At 44.7% G+C, this 21,901-nt stretch overlaps 1 protein-coding gene across 1 annotated transcript; it reads right to left on the reverse strand.

Moving 5' to 3' along the window:
- Nucleotides 1-218: 218 nt before the first annotated feature.
- LOC119173292 (eukaryotic initiation factor 4A-II) lies at nt 219-846 on the reverse strand. Its single transcript, XM_037424175.2, has one exon. The coding sequence runs from the start codon at nt 817-819 to the stop codon at nt 280-282; it is 540 nt and encodes a 179-aa protein (XP_037280072.1). The 5' UTR covers nt 820-846; the 3' UTR covers nt 219-279.
- Nucleotides 847-21,901: the final 21,055 nt, after the last annotated feature.

Consider the following 21,901-nt stretch of genomic DNA (forward strand, 5'->3'; position numbering starts at 1 on the left):
CATGTGGAAAACGTTGCATTAAATTTTAAGCTCCAAATACAAGTCGCCTACACAAGCTCAGTGGTTGCAACCAATATTTCGCTGTTGCTACTGTGGCAGTGGCCAGAGAAAGCCAGCTAGCCACAGCTGCAACTCCGTGAACTTGCCACACCTCCCCCAATTCTCAGTCTTCACTTGATGCCAAACCCGTCAGCTGCTGGTGGATGATCAGATATCCCCCCCCCCACTCTGCCCTTTCACTTTCTGCTATCCCCCACTGCTGTCATTTGGAGGACTCCATTAGATGAAGTCCGCCACGTACATGGGCATTTCCTCGATCTCTGTGTTGTAAAAGCCCTCTATGTCTTTCAGGGTACGCTTGTCTTTCTCAGTAGCAAAGTTGATGGCAACACCCTTACGACCAAATCGTCCTCCTCGGTCAATTCTGTGGATGTAGTTTTCCCTGCTGGTGGGCAGGTGAAAGTTGATGACCAAAGACACTTGTTGAACATTTATGCCTCGGACAAGCAGGTCAGTTGTGATCAACACCCGACTCGAGCCTGACCGAAACTCGCGCATGATTACGTCCCGTTCCTTTTGGCCCATGTCTCCGTGCAGTGCACAGACAGTGAAATCGCGCTCGTGCATCTTCTCTGTGAGCCAGTCTACTTTCCGCCTGGTGTTGCAGAAGATCAGTGCCTGGGTGATGGTCAGGGTCTCGTACAGGTCACACAGCGTGTCCAGCTTCCACTCCTCACGATCTACAGTTACGTAGAACTGCTTGATACCCTCCAGGGTAAGCTCTTCTTTCTTCACTAGAATTTGGATGGGGTTGCGCATGAAGCACTTTGTGACATTCAACACATCCAACACAAATGAACGCGAGCGAGCTCTACAAACATGGCGGAAGCAAAGGGAAAGCAAGCTGACCCATTTCAGTAGCACGAAGGGCGCATGCGATAACATCACCCGCGTGCGAGGTATATCATCGATTTATACTCAGGTAGAGAGGAAACCCTCTGTCTGTCTTGACCAGGGGGAACAAGAGGGAAGCTGCCATATAACGAAAAGGGAAGATAGTCGCCAGTTGGAAACATCAAAAATTGTTTTCTTCCATGAAGCAAAAATTGTTATGATAAAACTAGGGATATCAAAAGAACTGCCTAATTGCTTTCCAGTTGGATATAAATGTTATCTTTAATTAGACCACCACGTGGTGAAAATTGGCCTGATAGTTGACGAATTTGATGATATTGAAAAAATTGTGTTTTTTTTTCTAAAGTGTTCCGTTGAGGGGTGCGAAAGTAGTTAGTTTTTGCAAAACATTCCTTTATGGAGCAAATAATAATTGCCCAGATATTCATTAAAACAGCAGTAATTCAATAGAAAAACTGCAAACATATCGACTTTCGGCTAAATTCTTGTAGTGTATGTGGCCAAAAAATTGCACTCATAATGATTAGCATAAAACACCATGCACAATCACCATTACCTATTATATACATTTAATTTGGTATTGAAAGAGGAAGTGACACTTTAAAAAGATAATTTTTTTTTCACGAACAACAGCCATACGGCATTTGAATAAATTTGGAAAGCACTCACGTGACCCCAATTTTTTCTTCCTGAAATATTTTACGGATTCACTGCTTTCAATGCAGTAAGTCAACAGGATATTTCTTCGAATCGATTGCAGGTGGTCACCACAATAGCTTGTATGTTTTGCGTGTAATGACCCCACTAGAATTGTCACTAACAGCGAGTGATGCTCCCAGCTTTGGGCTAAAGCATCAGTGCTTTTGTGTAAGGAAAGAGTAAGATGAAAGGATAGGTGGAAAAGGGGGAGAGAAGGGTCTGAATACGTGCGCCCTGCGTGCGCCTCGGAGAATGTGACGGCAAGGGTCGCGTGCTGCCGCCGTGCTATGACAATCTACCAAAAGTACAACCAAAATACTCAGAAATATGTGAACTTTGTCTAGCGGAACAAGCGTGTCTTCCTAACAGAACTATCGTGTTTTCGTCAATTTTTCATAATTTTTATTCATTATATCATTTTAAATGGCAGATAGTGAAATTTATAGAGATTACTACCACACGGTGTCCCTCATAATCACAGAGGGGTGTTGGGACGCAAAGATTTCTCGTTTTCTTCTTTTTTTTTCAAGAATTACATGCCACGCGCATTACTCCCATCCCCCTTTTTTTTGCACGAACACACAGCAGTCACACCTGTTTGATATAAATGATAATGCGGCACAGGGGCATTGTCGCAAGCGGGTTGTTTTGCCAAACAGTGCATATAAACATTAGTGATTTCATCTCATTATCATCACTGATATGTTGTTGAAACCAGTATCGATGTAACGGTTAGTTCCACACGTTGTTATGAGCTTGCGGGAGTTTTTGAATTATTGTGATTCCTCTTATGTGAAAATTCATATGTCCTATAATCAAGCATTTCAGGGTTGTCAGATTGCGCGTACAACAATGAAAAGCCAAGTGCGTTGAAATTACCAGAGCTTGTGCACAATCATTTTTTTATTCTCGGTAAGGATGTTTTTTTCTGTTTCAATCGCTTCACAATAAAAAAGTGGTCGGGATTGCAAGCCAAAAATTTGCGTATACGTGCTTTGTACAACTGAATGCGTGAGTTTATCTCGTCAGTCAAACAGCGCGTACGTATAAATTCATAGTGTACTTATAATGTTTTTGCACGTGAAAGTTAACTACGACAGGCTCACTATTTCTACGAACTGTCTTATTCTCAAGTACACAGGATGTTGTACTGCAGAGGAGGTGTAGCGAATACAGCGAGTATATATCGCAACCGCAAAGCATGGTTTTAATATTGTTTCAACAAGAAACTCCTCCGAGCGTGGGCCTCTTCTCGACATCAGAACACAGCCGTGCGCAGGCTCGCGATAACATCTCTCCAACGTGGTCACATGATGTATGTACGCGGTGCCAGCGGCGCCTCCATGACGCGGCTCATGCAAGGTCGCGCATTCTCGGCGCTCGCCAGACAGCATGGACGCTTGTCACGACGCAACGCCGCAGTCGAGGACTCGTTAGAAACGACCATGTTTAACGGTGATTTGCGACACCAAGACGTGTATTCGTTGTCCCATTCTGATCAGCTAACCTGTGGTTGCGTGAGCTCGGACAATATGCCACCAGAAGCTTGCACAAGGTGTCGTTAACTTCACTGCTTAGATTCACCATTGTGTCGGAGCTTTCCCGCCAAGTTGAGCAGCGAACAAGTTTCATGGATTTCGCTACCAGGTAAGTCCTTTCTTACGGCTCTCGTGAATTTTCCCCTCCTTCGGCCTCTTCGACTGCCAACAAAATGCTCATGCCTTGAATGTTTACGCTGCTTTGAAGTCGCTTAGAGGCTTACTCGAAAGCCGCCGTTTTTTTTTTGGGGGGGGGGGGGGGGTGGATTTGGTGTGCGTGCGAATTTTGTGCAACGGTGTCGCGTGCCCCTGACCGTGAGGTTGGTTTATTGATATGTGAGGTTTAACATCCCAAAACCACCATTTGATTATAAGAGACGCCTTAGTGGAGGGCTCCGGAAATTTCGACTACCTGGGGTTATTCAACGTGCACCAAATCTGAGCACACGGGCCTACAACACTTCCGCCTCCATCGGAAGTGCAGCCGCCGCAGGACCGTGAGATGGGTTACCAAGTGTTTAGCGGTGTGGGCTTGATAGCTGCTGGCACGTGTCGTGTTACAGTGCGCATTGCGTTATAGTTGACGAAAATTCCTCTACGTCCCGGGTGAGTGACCAATAAAACTGCGAATTCCATCCTCTTCGTTGCAGTTGCGTCATCACGCGACACGACCGAAGTTCAGTTGGCGTGTTCCGTGTAGATAAACAAGCCACTTTGATTAGCAGGAGTGTGACAGCAGGGTTGTATCTGGTTCTAATAATTCACTTATAAATATTGGCACGGCGTATTCTGCCCGCAGCGTATATTTTACCGTTTGCAGGTCTTGTGTCGGCAGTAGTTGCCTAAGTTACGTCCAGCTTGTTGTACTTTGGGCTCTCGCTATTTTTGCAATGCCTGTTAGTGATTTTCGCGTTTCAGTCGGGCGCCAGTGACCTATTCTGTGGCGCTTCGCGGCTCTCGCAATTTGGCTATCAGAAAAAATGTATTAAAAAGAACAAAACGGAAACACAATGCGGAAGAGATCACTTGATTGGAGCAACCCCGAGGAATACACAGCGCGTTAGCACGGGCGCTTTCCAAGTGTCACAAAACGAGCGCTCAAAAATGGGGGCGCCGCCAAATTCTCGCGACGAAACGCCGGAGTGACGCCGCAGGGTCAACGATAGAAAAAAAAACATCCAAAGACTCCCCGGGCGCGCGTCTCTCTCACTCGGAAGCGTAGGTTCGCCGACGAAACCTCCTCGCGTCGGTGGCCGAGCAAGCCCTGTAAATTTCTCGATGGAAAGGGGCGTGGTGATGCCGGGTTGAGTCATCTGTCGCGGACGGCCCCCGTATCGTCTCGCCCTTTCCCCCAGCCTTCGCTGCGTATCGTGCCGACGAAATGATGTAAACTTTCTGGAATCGCGCGCGGAAGGTATTTAACCAGGAAGCGGAGATGGGAGATCAGCAGAAGAAGGAAGTTAACGCCGGTGAGCATAGGGTATTCCGCCGCGTCTGTCGGTGAAGGTTTTGTCCTTAGTGACAAAGAAGGAGTAGAAGAAAGTATGCGTCAGAATGCGTAGGGTGTTACGCCTTGTGGGCGAAGCCTTTTGTCTTCCGTGACAAAGGAGGAGAAGAAGAGGATTTCCACCTGAGGGGTAAAGGCTCGAGCTACAGGCAAGAGTGTGTGTCTACCGCTATAGAGCGAAGGCGCGTGGCAACAGCTGCGTGTGTGAAGCCTATGTGTTTCCGGTGAAGAAGTTTGAAGCTCGGAGAGTGGCCCATTAAAGACGCGAGGTTTCCTGGAAGAAAAGCTTCGGGGGCAGCGGAACGACAACAACGCTACACTGTGAGTTAGTGATTCTCGGAAGAGTGTCATCCCGACTTTTGTTCCAAGAATTTTGCAATGAAGAAGTTTTCTAACTCTTTAGTCTTTAAGTGTCTTGGTGGTTCGATGCATGCGACTGCATTGTAGTGCATATTGTTGTCTCTGTCCGTTGTTTCGAGTGTGGCTGATTGTACTGTGTAGTACATTGTTTGATTGGTGACATATTGTATTCAACTATTGTAGAGTGTGCATATTTGTGTATTGTTTTGATCTGCCATAACTGAGAATATAATTTTGTTTTGTTTATCAACTCTCGGCTCTGACTTGTTCTTTGGGCCACAACCGGCGTACGCTGGCGCGCCAAATAGGACCACTTCTAAATTGTCCACGCTTACGTGGTGCGGTTCGGGGAGCCGATACTTCGGCCCTTGGAATTAGCCCGGCGATCGCCTCCCGAATTAACGGGACCAGTGACAATTAATCTGGCGTCCGCGACAGGATCTTTTGGTGCACAGTGTGTCCAAAGTATTGAGAAAGAGCCTCGAGTTGTTGATAGTGCCATCGGAACGATTTTGTGTGTTGCTTAGTGTTCTCGGTAACGACAGCAGGAGCGTGTTCTGATAGATGGATTTAGGCAGATACTTTTTGCACGCGGCAAGGTTTTATTTGCGAGACACCATGGATCTCGAAAAGTCAGTCGCTCTTGGTGAGAAGATAGGTCTTTCTGGCGCCGAACTACGGAAGTTGGTCACCCAGAAGGAGAAAGAAGAAAAACTTAGGGCCAAAGAAGAAAAGGCAGCTGAGCTGGAAAGAGAAAGGTTGGCGGTCGAAAGAGCCAAAGTGGAAAAAGAAGCTGAAATGGAGAGAGAGAGGTTGGCAGCGGAGAGAGCCAAGGAAGAAAAGCAGCTGAGTTGGAACGAGAGAGGTTGGCAGCTAAGAGAACCAAGGAAGAAAAAGCAGCTGAGTTGGAACGAGAGAGGTTGGCAGCTGAAAGGGCGAAGGAAAAAAGAGAGCAGCAACTGAAGTGGGAACTGGAGAGAGAAAAGTTAGCAGCTGAAAGGGCGAGAGAAGATAGAGAAGCAAAGGAGCAACAGCTGAAATAAGAAAAAGAAGCAAAGGAGCGACAGCTGAAAAAAGAAAGAGATGCAAAGGAGCGACCGCTGAAAGAAGAGAGAGAAGTGGGGATGGCTGAAAGGGAACGGCCGCGGCAGCACGAGATGGAACTCAAGCGGCTCCGTTTGCAACAGCGAAGTGAAACTCCGGTCCAAGCTAGAGGTGAAAGCAGCGAACGGGAGGACCACGGCTTCCGCTTGAACTCAAGCAAGCTGCTCGTAGCGTTTGATGAAAGGAAGGACGACATTGACGCGTACCTTCACAGATTTGAGACGATTGCAAAGAGCCAGAATTGGCCAGAAAACCAATGGGCAACTGCTTTGAGTAATTGCTTGAGTAGTGAAGCGCTCAGTGTGTACGGTAGGCTGGCGCCGACCGATGCAGCCAACTATGCAAAGGTGAAAGCTGCTTTGCTGAAGCGATTTAGATTTACTGTGGAAGGATTCCGGGACAGATTTCGGACAGGAAAGCCAGCTGAAGGTGAGACGGCTACGCGCTATGCCGCCCGACTTTGCCATTATTTCGACAGATGGATTGAACTTTCAGGGACAGCGCAGGAGTACGAAGAGCTTAAAGAGCTCCTCAATAGAGAGCAACTTCTTACTAGTGGCCACCCAAGCCTGTCACTGTACTTGAAAGAGAGGAAGGCTGAGTCACTTGAAGGCATGCTTGAATTGGCTGATCACTTCCTGGAAGCGAAAGGTGGAACTAATTTGGCCAAGCTCAAGAAAGAGTGTCCCGAAGATTCGAAAATTTTGACACCCGAACAAAAGAAGCGTGCACCGGAGAGTGTTCCGCGATGTTTTCTGTGTAACCGAGTGGGTCATTGCGCGAACAACTGTCGTACTAACTTCACGAGTCCTACGGTATTAAAATGTTCTAAGTGTGGTCAGACTGGGCACAAAGCAGACGCACGTCGTAATGGAGTGATTCAAACTCACCAGGTATCCTGTGTGCTAGCAGCACCGAAATCCGATGATAATGCCGTCACCGACGGATTCGTAGAGTTGAAAAATGGGGAGAAACTTCCTATTGTGGGTGCTGTAATGACAAAACAGCCAACCGGTGTTACGAAGGGAATGCCAACGCTGACTGGAAAAGTTGCGGGCAAGAAGATCACGGTGTTAAGAGACACCGGTAGCTCCACGGTTATCGTGCGGAGAAATTTGGTAGCGGAAGGTGAGTTGGCAGGCAAAACGAAACCAGTTTGCCTAATTGACAGTACGGTTCGGATGCTCCCGAAGCAGAAATTGAGGCTCAAACCCCGTACTTCAGCGGAAAGGTTACTGCTCTGTGCATGACGACCCCCCTGTATGACCTCGTCATCGGAAACATCGACGGGGTGCGAGGGCCGAATGATCCAGAATGTTTGGGGGAAGACCCGAAGATGGAGCCTCCGCTGACACAGGCACCGCGAGATTCAGCGGAGAACAATCCTGCGAAGGATTTCACCCGAGCCCAAGGTGAAGCCTGGGCGCAAGAGACAGCGAATGAGAACATGATCGTATTGAATGAGTTTACGTGCTGGGCAGCTGGACTTATGTCGGCTCGACCTCAACTGACCGAATATGTAAAAATGACGGAGTCGGCCAGCCAGGCCCAATGCCGTGACATGAACAAGCTGGTAAATAAACAGACAGGACCCGTTGAACGTTATGACCCGTTAACGGTGTCGGAAGTGAAAACGATGGCCGACACGCCGCCTCAGATACCGTCGTTGGAAGAGGCTCGCCGGAACAAAACTAGGAAAAACAATAAGAAGAGATCGAGAGAGCATCGCAAGAAAGGGTGCAAGCGCCGCTCGAAATGCACAAGAATGGTGTCGAGGTTGATTCGGAACGTGCTTGACAGTGCTTTATGTTAGGTTAATGTAGTTGTTGTCCTGTGTCACAACTGTATGTCGAACGAGTCAAAATGTTTGTTACGGTGATGTGATTGGTGTATTGTACAATTGTTGTAAAGACAGAACTTTGTACATTTGTATTGTTTGAAATATGGGATGGAGTGTTGTACTCATGTACCTGTGGCTATATTCATGTGTTATGTGATTGAATTACAATGTACAATTGTATTGAGTGATCTATTGTGAATGTGACGTGTCATGAGCGACGGACTATGTTACAGTCTTTGAGAATGTGGGGACTGTTCGCTCTCGTTTGTTTGGTTTTGAGTATTATAAGATAATAATCTTAAAGTGGGGGGCAGTGTCACAGAACGAGCGCTCAAAAAGGGCGCCCCGCCAAATGCTCGCGACGAACCACCGGAGTGACGCTGCGAGGTCAACTAAAAAGAAAGAAAAAGGCCGCAAAAGTCAAGTTATGTCACATGGGGCATGCTAAAGAAAGTGCATTGTTTCTAATGCTTTTTTTTCTTGGCAGACATTCTGCAAAAACTGGCCCGAAGGCAGACAGAGGACAGTACAGATGAACGCACAGAAGCCATTGGGCTGCCTCAGAAACTGTGACTGAAAAATAACCAGTAAGTATTTGCGAGTTCATAGTCTTGTCTTGTTAATCTGCGAAGTGTTTTCTTGACCATTTGAAATATTTTCCAAAACTGGTGCTTTGATGCCTCAATGTGGGAAGAAGTCGTTCCAGCACTATTTTTGAGGAAAACTTTCTAATACAGCAGATGCCTTTGAAACCATGTGCTCAGAAATTGAGTTATGGGAGAAAATAACTGACTCATGATTGTTGCTTCACGCTTTTACCACAGTCTTTGTTTCTTTGTCAGCAAAATTTCATGGCTATGATATCGAAATCATTTTTGTTTCAATTTGTGCTAATGTTGGTCGTTAGGAACATGGCAAAATGGTACTCGCTCATGACCCGCAGGTCGTGGGATTGAGTCCCGGGTGCAGCGGCTGCGTTTTCGATGAAGGCAGAAGTGTTGTAGGTGGTCGAAATGTTTGGAGCTCTCCACTACGGCGTCTCTCATAATCATATGATGGTTTTTGGACGTTAACTCCCACATATCAATCAAATCAAACATGGTAGAAGCCGTGTTTTTTGTATATTCTAGCTAGAGATATTTTTTTTGTAGATTAAAATTACATTGTTCAATTTAAGGGCATTTGCCAAGAGTAAAAAATATTTCTGGGTCTAAAAATTGAAGACGCCTTCACACATTTTTATTCTTGGGTTCTTTGGCGATAACACAGTCATGAAAGCATAAACGTAAAGGGTGAGCATTAAGTTGAGAAGAAAGGCTTACTGTCCTTATCTTGAAATTCTATCAAACACTACATGACAGTTGTCTTATTATGGCAGAAGTTAAGATGATGACGGAGGGGGGGCTTGAATGAGGGTCGAATCATTAAAGAAAGTTTTTTTGGAGCCAATCAAGATTTTTCAAAATAAGGTTGTTCTGAATGTTTCAACAAAATTCGTTTGTCTAAGTAGTGGCAGTAACCTTGATACGGTTCGCAGCTCCGGTAAATTGGTGTCCTTTTGTCGAATGGTTCATTTTTAGCATCATGATGTTATAAAACAGTTGAGCAGCCAGACCCTTGCTAAATACCTTGTCCTCTGCAGCTTAAGTTTTGCACCAAGTATCATTACATTAGAAGCATTTGTTGAAGTTGAATATTTTTATTGAATGTGTTGAGATGTATACCTGATGAAAAAAGAAATCATTGAACGAATGTTAGAGTTCGTTATTCGACAACAGATCTTTTCTTTACTGAGGCAGCAAACTACATCAAAGTTGCTGCCACAACTTAGAAAAATTGTCTTTTTCAAACATTGGCTCGAACAACACACTTAATTTAGTGGTGACACTCATTCAAAAACTCATCTTCATGTTAGCTCCTGCCGTAATAAGATATAAAACTGTTATGTAGTGTTTATTAAATTTTAAAAAACAATATATGCAAGCCTTGCTTCTTAATTTAATGCTCACCATTTCTGTTGATGCATTATTCATTGTCTTCATCAGGCTAATACCTCCACCATGATGTTATGAATAAGGCGACGTGTACCCATCCAGCACTCTGTCACGCGCAGTGACAGGGTGTTGGGTGGGTTGAGGCTAAAGAAACGACAACGAAGTCCTGATCCTCTTATCTCACAGCTTCTCTTTCTCGCTCCAAAGGTGCCGTTACAATATGTTGCCTGCCGCACGTAAGCCTTTGCAGTGGTCTAGAGTATACTTTGTCTTGTGTAAGATTTCATAATATAATGCAAAATTCTTTTGTTCACCCCACATAACTCTACATAGTGTTAGTAGTTACAGAAATTGTAACTGCCACCTCATGGCACTAATAAATGGAATTTGTTCTGTTAGTCTATAAATTCTTTTGCAGTTAAAATATAGTGCGTTTAACGTTGAGTTCTTGTCTACTATAGCAATAAGTCTTTGTAGCATCCTGCTGCTTGGTCTGCAAGTGATATGTCCTTGTCCAGAAATACCGTCTGCTTTTGTGATCCATAAAATAGTGGTGTGAGCAGAGGTGATGTATGTAGTAGACACCATAGTGGTTTATGCCCTGAACATTGCTGCTGCTACACTACCTTTATTGTACTTCCTTTTCAGACCTATAGAATAGAGCCAAGTGGAGCTGTTCATGGGCCATGCACACAGCTTCATAAGCGGGCGTTCAGCACTTTTCACAATTACGTTTATGAATACATCTGCCAAAGTTGTGCTCAAAAAAGCGTGTAGTAGTGCATTTCATTGTTCATTTGGCATGCTGCAGCAGGTGTGATTCCCAGATCTGCAAGATAATGCAGCACAGTACATACACACAAACAACTCCCACCTACACTCTGGATTTGTGGCTTAAGTGTAAATTGTTTACTCTCACCTTGCACAGCAATTATTACAAAATAACACGAAAGCTTTGCCATCTATGCAGGTAGCGTTCTCAGTATATGCTGACAATGACTCCAGACGTTTTCTGTTTTCTCACCTTTGTACACGAGGTGGCATAGTAAAATTGTTCAGGCTGCAGCTATGTCTTGTCACTCAGCAGCGTTCAACAAGATCTGTGTCAGAACATGTTGCATGGAAAACTTAAGCAACATCCTCTTTACGTTCTTTAAGATTCGATGACCATTTTTCATTTGTTTTGCCCATTGCACTTGCGTCGCAATTATCGCTACATACTTTACCGATTACCTCACTCACATCTTCAGTGCTTTTTTGTATACCTTTGAATATACGTTCACGGCCCGCACACCTGCGCATGATCGGTAGAAGGTCTTCTAGAAAGTACACTGGGGTATTGCAACGCCACTGCTATTGGTAAAATAGGCAGAAAAAGTTAATAGGTCTAAAGACTGCAAAAAGGGGATGCTGCTATTGCCACCAGTGCAGCTTCTTCCAAGACTCAGTTTATCTGCTGGACAATAATGATATAGCATCTATATAAACAGTGCTTGAAAGTGGCTTGGAGACATATTGGGGGAGGGGGACTTTGAATACTGGCTTATTTGTTGTCAACCAATAACTTCAAAGAACAACATGTTCACGATGATGCATATTGCTAAAGAACTGGTCAAACTTCACTGACTTGTAGCCAACCTCTGCTGCAACAGCCATCTGCTTAGGCGGGAACGCTTCTATGCCACTTTATTATTTGCAAGTTCAAGTAAGCTGTTTACACTGGTTATTTCACATGTAGTTTGAAACATTTTTGCATGTACAGATTGGCTGAACAAAAAGAAATCTGCAAAATGGGAAAAAGGAGGGTTAATGTGAACATGGCACGGGTAAATTTGTGGCTTTGTTCATGTAACATTTTTATAAAGTTCAGCGTAGCACTTCGAATCACAAGGATGGGACAGGCTTGTGTATGTTCGGCCAGTATCGTCTTTGTCATTTCAGTGGCACGATTAGCTCTATAAACATGTCTTGTGCTGTTTGTGCCTTTGTTTGCTGCACACTCCATTCTTGTGTTCTCTGTGTAGAGTTCAGTTCAACTGGACTCCTGTTCAATTTGGTGTTGTGTACATAACAAACATGTACTTCAGGGCGCTAGCCATGAATGACTGCATTCATTCGACAAAATCATGCTACCTGTGCAAAATATATAGTAGGTTGTAATAATTCTATGAATCCTGTGTTCACTTACAGATGACGGTGTGCCCAAAAATAAATTACCAGCGCGTCCAGCCAACAAAGCTCTTTGTCGAATAATACAAATAACTCCCATTCACAGGCACACAGAACATAAATGAAATCTTCCATTGCTATATTTTGCAAGCAGGCTGCATGGCACAGCTTTGGTGCGGCATATTGTTGTGTGGAACAGTACAGCAGACTGTTGTGTAGAACAATACAGCTGACTGTTGTGCGGAATGATACAAACATTTTTGTATTAGTTTCAATAAGTATAGAATACGTAATAACGCTTTGTTCGAAGAAAATTGTCTTATTATGGTCATGGAATACCATCTGTGGTTTTCATAGAGTAACGGGTTCTGTGGTAAATGTGCTGAAGCATGACTTCCGTGAGGAGGCTACGTCTTAAGGAGATAGTTGTATTCTTGCTCACGGAATGGCTCGACACCGCTATACCTTCAGCATTCTCCGTGAAGGCGGGTCCTCATTTTTTACAGTGTAGAAGAACAGGACGCAGCGGTGCGTGTGACAACCCCTATGCAGTAATCTCGGCTAACACAAGCAATCTTGTGATTTGGCAGTGAAATTGCTTTAGCTTTCCCAAGCGGAAGGCAGCCTCGCAAAAGTTCATTCGATCCAGTGCCAGTCAGCCTGTCATAATTCTATAGCAAGAAATGCGGACCGCCGAGCCCGTTTTGCGTACCTATCACACCGAAGCACACCATCGAGCGGGGACGCTAGGAATGGTGACGCGCATCTCCAAAATGTGCGCATATGTTCACCATGAGGTCTGCCCCACTCTCAAAGACGAACACATTGTGACAGAATTGTTTTCAAGCGCATTGCTTAAACAGCTAGTCTTTATTCTAAATGTATAAGTACACCCAAAAACAAACTACATTTCAGGGCCTCTTTCAACAAGAGAGCGAAATTGCAGGAGATCATATGTTGACAACCGCAGGAGACTTTTATACCACACATTCCGACTTTGGATACCCCGGCTGTTTCAGTTAGGGCAATCCCTGGTAGCGCAAATGCACACACATTGACTTACGCTTTTAGCCGATCCTACTTCCACTACAGGGGTCGGTTAATCGGTTTTGCGTCATAGCACCCCGGACCTCACAATGGTTAGGAACGCGAGACAACCCACGTGTAGTAACCTGGGTGTGAGTCTGGGAAGTGAGCATTATATTATACAGACGATCGTAAACGTATCTACACACAAACTGCCGCAGTTTCGCATAACAGACTGGGATCGTTTTCAAGAACTCAATAAACGCGACGACACTGAGTACGAAACCCTATCCGAACTCATTGGACAAATAAAAGAGGACATAGCATATGCGACTATAGACATTGAAACAGATCTTGAGGTCGAGCGCATGGATAGCCGGCTACCTCACCTACTCGAAGCTAAGAAACCACTACACCACTACACGCAAAATGGCGCACGCAAAAGCTCATTCGGAACCTTCGTAAAAAGATAGCAGACCTTAATCGTCTAATCGAGGAACATTGCCGTAACATAGAGCGTCAGAAATAGGACGATGTGTGTAACTCGGTTGATGATCAAATGCGAAATGAAGCCAAATAGAACCTGTTGAAACACCTACTAGGTGGAAAACAATCAACAGCGTCTCATCAATTCACGATAGACAGACTAATACACAAACTCAAAGTCTCGGGTAACACCAACACTGAAATGACCAACGAGCTAGCTACGGGTTACCTATGTACCGAACCCAGGTCCCCATCCGATTACCTGCCTGCTTCAGATGATACGGAGGTGTACCCCTTTGTATTCCCCTTCAGTTGCGCCGAGGTTCGCGCTGCCATCTCCGACCTCAACTGCCACCCACGCCGGGCCCTGATGGCACAAAGAATAAGCTTCTCAAAAGTTTTGCCTGGCAGGACATAAAAGTTCTCACCGAGCACATTAACAGAATGTGGGAGACTGGCAACTTTGACTTAAATGGCGCGAGGCAACCGTCATGCATATCCCTAAGCCGGGTAAACCGTTAGCGATATAGGCTCACTTCGTCTGATCTCGCTCACGTCCTGCGTGTGTAAGGTGACCGAACACATATTACTCCATCGAGTCACACAATTGGTTGAGGAGCACCAGATTCTACCGATAAACCAAATTGGCTTTCGTTCGTCCCTCTCCACTCCGTATGTTATGCTGATGCTCAACTACGAGCTCATGAACAAGGTCACCAGAGACACTAGAACCATTCTAGCGCTCGACCTTGAGAAGGCATTCAACCGCGTCAAACACTTTTATATCCTCGAATCGATTCGCGAAGGAGAATTATCTACGCGTTTCTACAACTATGTTAGCTCGTTCCTTGCCCCGCCGCGGTGGTCTAGTGGCTAAGGTACTCGGCTGCTGACCCGCAGTTGGCGGGATCACATCCCGGCTGCGGCCGCTGCATTTACGATGGAGGCGGAAATGTTGTAGGCCCGTGTACTCAGATCTGGGAGCATGTTAAATAACATCAGGTGGTCAAAATTTCCGAATCCCTCCAGTGCGGCGCCTCTCATAATTATAAGGTGGTTTTGGCACGTTAAACTCCACATATCAATCAATCAGCTCGTTCCTAGGCCAGAGGACCGTGACAATCCAACTCGGCTCGATGGGCTCAAAGAAATTCAACCTGAGACCAAGTGGCGCAATGGTCTCTCTTTAGTGCAGTTTTCTGAGAAAAAAAACAGACTCATGAGCAGCGTAAGGTAAAAATGGTTGAACAAACTATGTTCAATAAATAAAGTGTCTTCAACCATGCCCTGCGAGCATTTTAGCCCAAGAGCTTGCTTTGAGTGATGACACATTCTCCGCTGACTTGAGGTAGGTTCAGAGCGATGAGGCAGCCAAGCGTATACTGACATAAGCAGTTCCTTGGAGGCTGCAGTTTGGTTGTAAGAAAAAAAAAACAGACCTGATTACTCTGGTAGAAGCGTGAACGAATTTGTGATGCTTCACTAAGAAGAATGGATATGGCAACACTGCATATAAGAAAGGTAGCGTGGATGTACCTTTACTGTTTTTTTAATTTGTTTTGTGGATGACATTATAATCAATTTGTTTTAGTGATGTTCTTCTGAGGACAAAGCTAGGTAAATCCATGACTGCATGAACTATAAGGTTCATGCAAATGTAATATGCTTCACTGCAAACTTACGAAAGATTTACAAATGCTTATATGTACTAAATTTTCACTTGGCTCGACTATTCACTGAATTTATGAGCGTATATTGGAGCAAACTCATTTCGAGCAGGAACAGGTAGAACTTATGCTGTGACCTGTGCTACAAATTTTAGTAGTAAAGATACTTTCAGCAAATGTGACAACGCAATAAGCAATCTCAAACATTCACAAGCTGTGCATCTCTTTAGCTGTACAAGTCGAAAAGTCTTATGAAATGAGAAATACGGTAGCGCATGCAAAAAAAAGGGGCCATGATCATATGCAAAGCAGCGCATTTTCACTGACCGGGGAACATGCCAAACTTGTGCAAAATTATTCCGTCTTCGTAGGCAGTCTCCGAGTGATTTGCCGGTGTTGAATTTTCACGCTGAAGGCTGCGCAGCCGGGCGTCGGTGAAGCACAGCCTTTAGACACGTTCGCTTCGTCGTAGCAGTCCGTAAAGTTTGACACATAATCTTGCATTGATATATCAAAGCTGCAATAAAACGGAGCTTCGCAATGCCGATCGACAAAAAGTACCGCGGCTAAGCACGGCTAATGTGAAGGAATCAACCGACAGAAACGCAATCGATGCCAATGAACTGCTGCTTTTCGAGTGTCAGGATAATCCCAATACTTCAATAAAACAATCACCGCTCTTGTATATTCAGTGAAAGTAAGACAAAACTATTTTATTCAATGTTTTTTTGAAAAACTACGTAATAGCTATTCTTTTAGCGATTTTTCTATACTTCCTGAAATAAAAACTTCAAACAAGTTAATCCCCCCCCCCCAACAGGGAAAATGCCCACTAACTTATCCGACCGCTAAAAGAGGATTTAGTAGTTCCACTATACTCACGAACAGACGCGTGGACATATCGACGGACGCAAGGTAGGATGCATGGATGGTCTTGCGGACGGACGGATGGAAGCACGGACGAGCTGATAGACGCGCCACCCCGCTCATCGTCATTCACTCCGTGGATATGCTATTATATTTAGAATAAATAGGACATACGCAGCCCCTGTCAGTCTAGGGGGTGATCTACTTCTGAGAGAGATCCAGAAGTATAGATGGTTGATGGCCATGCTGTTCAGGCCATCAGTTACCACCATACCTGGCCATGCCACTTAGGCTCTCAGCTACCATTTACCCCTTCGGTTATCGGCAGCTAAAAGAAGAGATATGCAGGCCATGTCTCACCCAGAGGGAATACCAATATTGAGGAAGCATAACGGAGCCCACCCGATGGACGAGGCTTTTGATTTAGCTTGTTAATCTCCCAACCTCTGCTCACCTCCTGTGTTTTACAACCAAATAATAGTTGAAGGTAATTGAGCCTTATATAATGTTGATAGTAAAGCTGTAGATAAGTAGGTAAGAATATTCGCCAGCAAAGAAAGGTTGAGCTTACTCAGACTCACTCACAAAATACATTTCGCGCTTCGGGCTGAGTCTAAATCTGACTCCCCAATATTTTTTACCTCAACTAAACTAACTTGGACTCAGACTCAGGCAAATGTTTCTCGACTCAGACACAGGAACATTTTTTTCGACTGGACTCGGGCTTAATCTGAGCAAGATCGTATACTGCCACTTACAGCCCAATCTTGGTCTGAGCACCACCTTTTGAGAAAAAAACCATGCTTGGGCTCTGGCTATGGCTCACCTTATCCTATGGCTAACCTTATAGGTGCATAACTTGTTCACACCAGATTAGAGAGTTGAGAAAGCAATCTTCCTTTTTTGTCAGCTTATTTTGAGAGGAGTCAAAGGGTAAAATCGTATATTTGATTGCGATTTATATTCCCAGAAAATGTGGTAAAAAACAGACGTATATCTAAGAACTGAAAACTGTCGTCAGGTAATCAATATCATCTGTAAAAGTGCTTTTTCAGGGCTTCTTCTCGCAGCATTCAGCAGTGTAGGGCATGCATTTCTTGCAGCACGCTCTCCTTTTTTTTTTTGATGTAGTATTGTGTTTTGTCTTCCTAACGATGTTGTACTTATAGAAAGCTCGAGTTAACGGCGGCGCTGCTGCACATTGCAAGGAGTAGCCACGAGAGGCTCTGGCAACTGCACTGGGTGGTAAAGACGATAACAGAAAGAGTCGGGCAGCGCTTTTGTGGCTTGCGTCTCAGGCCTATTGATTTCTATGTGTGAGTTAGTTAACTTATGACTGAATTTGCTGGCCTATGGTTGCACGTATAAATGCAACTATTCTGCACAGCTCAGATGCAAAAAAAGTGAGCTAGGGATGCTACTTAGGCAGCTCTTGAAGTCTCGAGAAAAGAAAGAACGCAATGAGCCCACTACTTGCTTATCATGAAGCTAAAATCACTCTGCAGCAAGGCTTAGCCAAGGGCCTTTGGGAAATAAAGAACTCATACTTACAAACATTAGGTCTCATGAAACTGTAACAAGATTTAGGACGCTGGTGTAAACGCTGGACCGGCATACAACAGTCCAACCCTAATTTGATTGATTAATATGTGGGGTTCAACGTCCTAAAACCACCATATGAATATCAGAGACACATTTTAGTCCAGCCTTGAATTAGTCAGCTGCTACACAAACATTTAGTCTGCTAGGCAGACACATTCAATCAAGCCTTGTCACCTGCATTGTTGTCGTCACCGTACAAAGTGTCGACTCGGGTTCAATACGATAGTCTAGAGCTCAGAATCTTCGCGATTCACAACGTCATGAATTATTTTTGCTTCGATCAACCTTTTGCAGAACAGTGATTCCGAAATCGACGCCGTTTCAAGCAGCACTGCAGAGGTGCCCGAGGATGCACGCTTCAGCCATGTTCCATCGTGTGTCTCAGTTAGCTATATTGGTGTGCAAAGCATTCAGGTATATGAGAGGGGTCAATGCAATATAGCTATCGCGAATGAGCATCATCGGACAAATAGAATATGTTTTCTGCTTGTCAGGTTCTCTTTTGCGCCTCCAGTTGGCCCCACCTATCCAGCCTCTCGTTCTTAACACGATATTACCACTTTTACGTGGACGCAAAGCCTACAGCTGAACTAAAATTCAATTATACCTGCATATTAACTTGTTAGCAATGACATCTGACTACACGCCCTTTCACTTTTGATAGCTTGTGGTCGTGTTGATGTGAAAAGCATACGTGATACCAAAAGACACCCTCATCGCTTTTTCCATGCTTCGAACTAGACGACTGCAACTCACCTGCTGCTCAAAACGATTCCCAGACATGCTGACCGAGAAGCACACGTTTATACAAGCTCTTTTCTTTCGCCATTCTTTCGAAGGTGGTTTTTATCTTGATAATTTCACGAAGTCCTTCCAACCGGTGCGATGAAGATCAGACCCGACGAGCCACGGCCTGGCTAGACTGCACCTGCGCACGCTAGGCCGGCCCTGAACGAGCGAGTGCGTTTCTGCACTTCGGCGCCAGTCGGCGCCACGATAAGAACACTAGGATCGCACACGTCATCGCTACTAGGGCCTCGTGACTCAAGATGGTATTTGCGGAATGTATGACACCGAACAGGTAGCACTAGTGTAGATGTCACAGAGCAGTGCATTTTTTTGTTTTTTTTTCTTCCTAGCTTTTCTCACTGTTTGACATCAAATTAAAACAAATGCCACGCGACGAATGCCGTTCAAAGTTGGCCAAGAAGCCAAATGCATACCAAGCGATCAACTGATGGGCACATATTGATCTTGAAATTTGATGTTAGTGCTCCTTTAGCCCTTCCGCCACCTGGTGGGTCCCCGCACAGCTTATTTGCACAACTTGTCTCCATATACGAGTTGTTAATGAAATCGCCTTCGTGCCTGGTTAGCAAAATTGGTAGAGTGACCACGCCGAAAAGGTGTTCGTTTCGGGTTTGATCCCGGTAAAAGAATGAATTTTTTGGCAACTAAAGAGCTTATTTCAGAAATCTGTACAGGTTTTCTTCTGGCTTCGTGTTCCAAAGAGGTGACTGTCTATTTGTCTTTTGTTGCGTAGGCAGTTTGCAGCCTAGAATTTCGCCTACACGCATCAGAATAATGGTGTATGCATGTGTTTAAGATATCAATCACTTCTTGCTTAAAGAATGCTTTGTTCACTTCATTGCATTTCTTCAATGTAGACAAGGTTTTCTTGATATGCGTAAAGCAATGCCAGCAGCTTTTTCTGAATGATCTTACATATGGCTTTGACCTCCGCAAATAGGCAACAAAATTGGTAACAAAAACAAAAAAAGTTTCCTCTGCCCAATATTTCTTGCAAACGTGTAACTGTTTTGCACCGAATACTCAGACTTAGAAAAGAACCGCGCGTATTGCGTGCAGTAAAAAGCTAATTCAAGTCGAAACATTTCTCCTGAACAGCACCACAATTATTCTCGCACTTCTGTGCTGCTGTCATGAATGTATGTCTGAAGTCACTCACATTTTCACGTTTTTTTTACCATGATTTTGTCTGTCTATAGGTTGCGTACTGTAATAAGTAATGTGCAGGTCACATTGCTTAGTGTAAGGTAAGGATAACTCACGTCATGCGCCACCAGTTATCTCTGCACTCTCGGCATGTGAAAGCACTCAAGGAAGTGCCAGTGTTGACAAAACATCATTGATTGGGCAGCTTCGAGACTTGCAGCTTAATCTTGTCACACCACACATTTTCTAGCTACTGAAATGCTGAGCTAAAGGTCGAGATGATATAGGACGAGAGTCAGCGATGCCGAAAACATGTGATTGCGGAAAGCGGGCTTGGAAATGGCTAAGATGACTCTCCTAAATTCTACTTATACTTAAGCAGAGTGTGGTGAACGAGGAAGAAGGTTAGATTGTCTGAAGCACGTAATTTGAGAGAAGCAGGCGTCAGCATAGCACCTTCACTGTGCATGATTGTGGCGTTTACTCTCACATCAAGCTAGCCTGTCGCTGCATAGAAATGCATTGTTTGGTGTGGAAAGTGAGTTTCGACCTAGCCATCTAAACCATTCGCTTTCGGTGTGTAGCAAACTTCTGATTAGCAAATATTTAGTCAAGAGTCTGACGGCATCCTGGTGAAATAAAATGCACTTTTTTCAATTCAAGAAAGACGTTTTGGCTCCCTACACAAATATTCGCAATCATGTGCAGGGGCAAAGCGAGTAGGGGGAATCGAAACTGCCTCCACCTTGAAAAATGTTCTTTCAATAATTTTGCGTTCATATATATTTATATACGCTCACATAAGAATTCACACACGAATATACACAGAGTGACAGAGCTCCCCCCCCTTCCTCTTCTGAAACATTTCTGGCTATGTCGTTGGTCTGCTTGCATTGCTAACATGCATTTCTTCAGGAAGAACCGATTGATGTCTTGGAACAGGGGCATAAACCTTTTGATGCTTGTTGGCGAAATGGCAGGCTGCAACTGCGTACACGTTACACCTTAAAGAAGCGGCAGCAGCCCGCACGCGCTCGACACAACCGAAATTTGAAAATATATTTTTTCCTGGAGACGGGCCCCTACACACTAAATCTATTCTGATTCATAAAGGTGTAAAAAATGTGCGACACCCTAAGCACACCTTTTGAGCACCCTATTTGTGCCCCATCGCCCTACAAGCGGAACTAAAAGGGTGCATACATAAAGAGGTTATAAACTGCGGTGCAAAAAGGGTGGAACAACTTATGGGTGCCGATGAGCACCCATTAGAATGTACAGTCACCGACAAAACTTTGTGAGCAGCGTGTTCATAGGGCATAACAAACAGCTTTTAGAGGTCCCCTGGTTACACACCATGGTCTCATTATTAGCCCCACCGCAGTGGCGGATCTCTGTATAGCGGTAGTGCCCGGCTAAACCTAAGTTCTACATTGGTTCTGCCATCCGTGTCGCCTTTTCTCATCAACTGCAATACCGCGAGGTGAGATAGCGCTGGCAGTACTCTCTTTTTCATTAAACAGACGCATTTTTGGCTGCAGTTGGGGGGCTCGTTACTGGTTCGCGCTGGTTGCTTCTCCTGGAAATTGGTTTTTTTTTTGTCGTTGCTAAATCGCGGTTCGCGCGTTAAAGTATCGCCAGGGGACCTAACTGGCCTCGACTGGTGAAAAAAAAACGTCAACCAAATAAGGTTTGTAGCGTTTATGGCGAGTGTCCAAGCTAGTACAACCAGTGCATATGATCGGGTCCGAACAAACGAAGTCACTCATACACATCGAAAGCTTTCAACCCATGTGTAAAGACTCTTAAAAGCTAACAAGCATATGCATATAACTGAACATCAAGACCGATGAATGAACGTCACTCATTGTGTTGCGGCGTTAGAGTTTAATAGCGTGGAGAAGCGTCTGATTCGGCCGTCACATGCGGCGCTTGCCCTGTAGTGTTGATCTTCAAGTGAAGCAAATGCATGATATAGAATCGGGAAGCAAACTTGTACATTGCCTATAGATAGCTCGCGCAGTAAGAGCAATGTAGTTTTGCTAAATTTGCTAAATAAACAATTGCAGAAGCGTGTAGTTCTGTATCTTTCTCGCTTTGCAGTGCTACATTGAGTACTTCACAATTGTGCAATGTCGCATCGTGTAGACAGGGTAAGCACTAGTTTTAAT

This window comes from Rhipicephalus microplus, chromosome 5 (genome assembly GCF_043290135.1).
Source record: "Rhipicephalus microplus isolate Deutch F79 chromosome 5, USDA_Rmic, whole genome shotgun sequence".
NCBI lineage: Eukaryota > Metazoa > Arthropoda > Arachnida > Ixodida > Ixodidae > Rhipicephalus > Rhipicephalus microplus.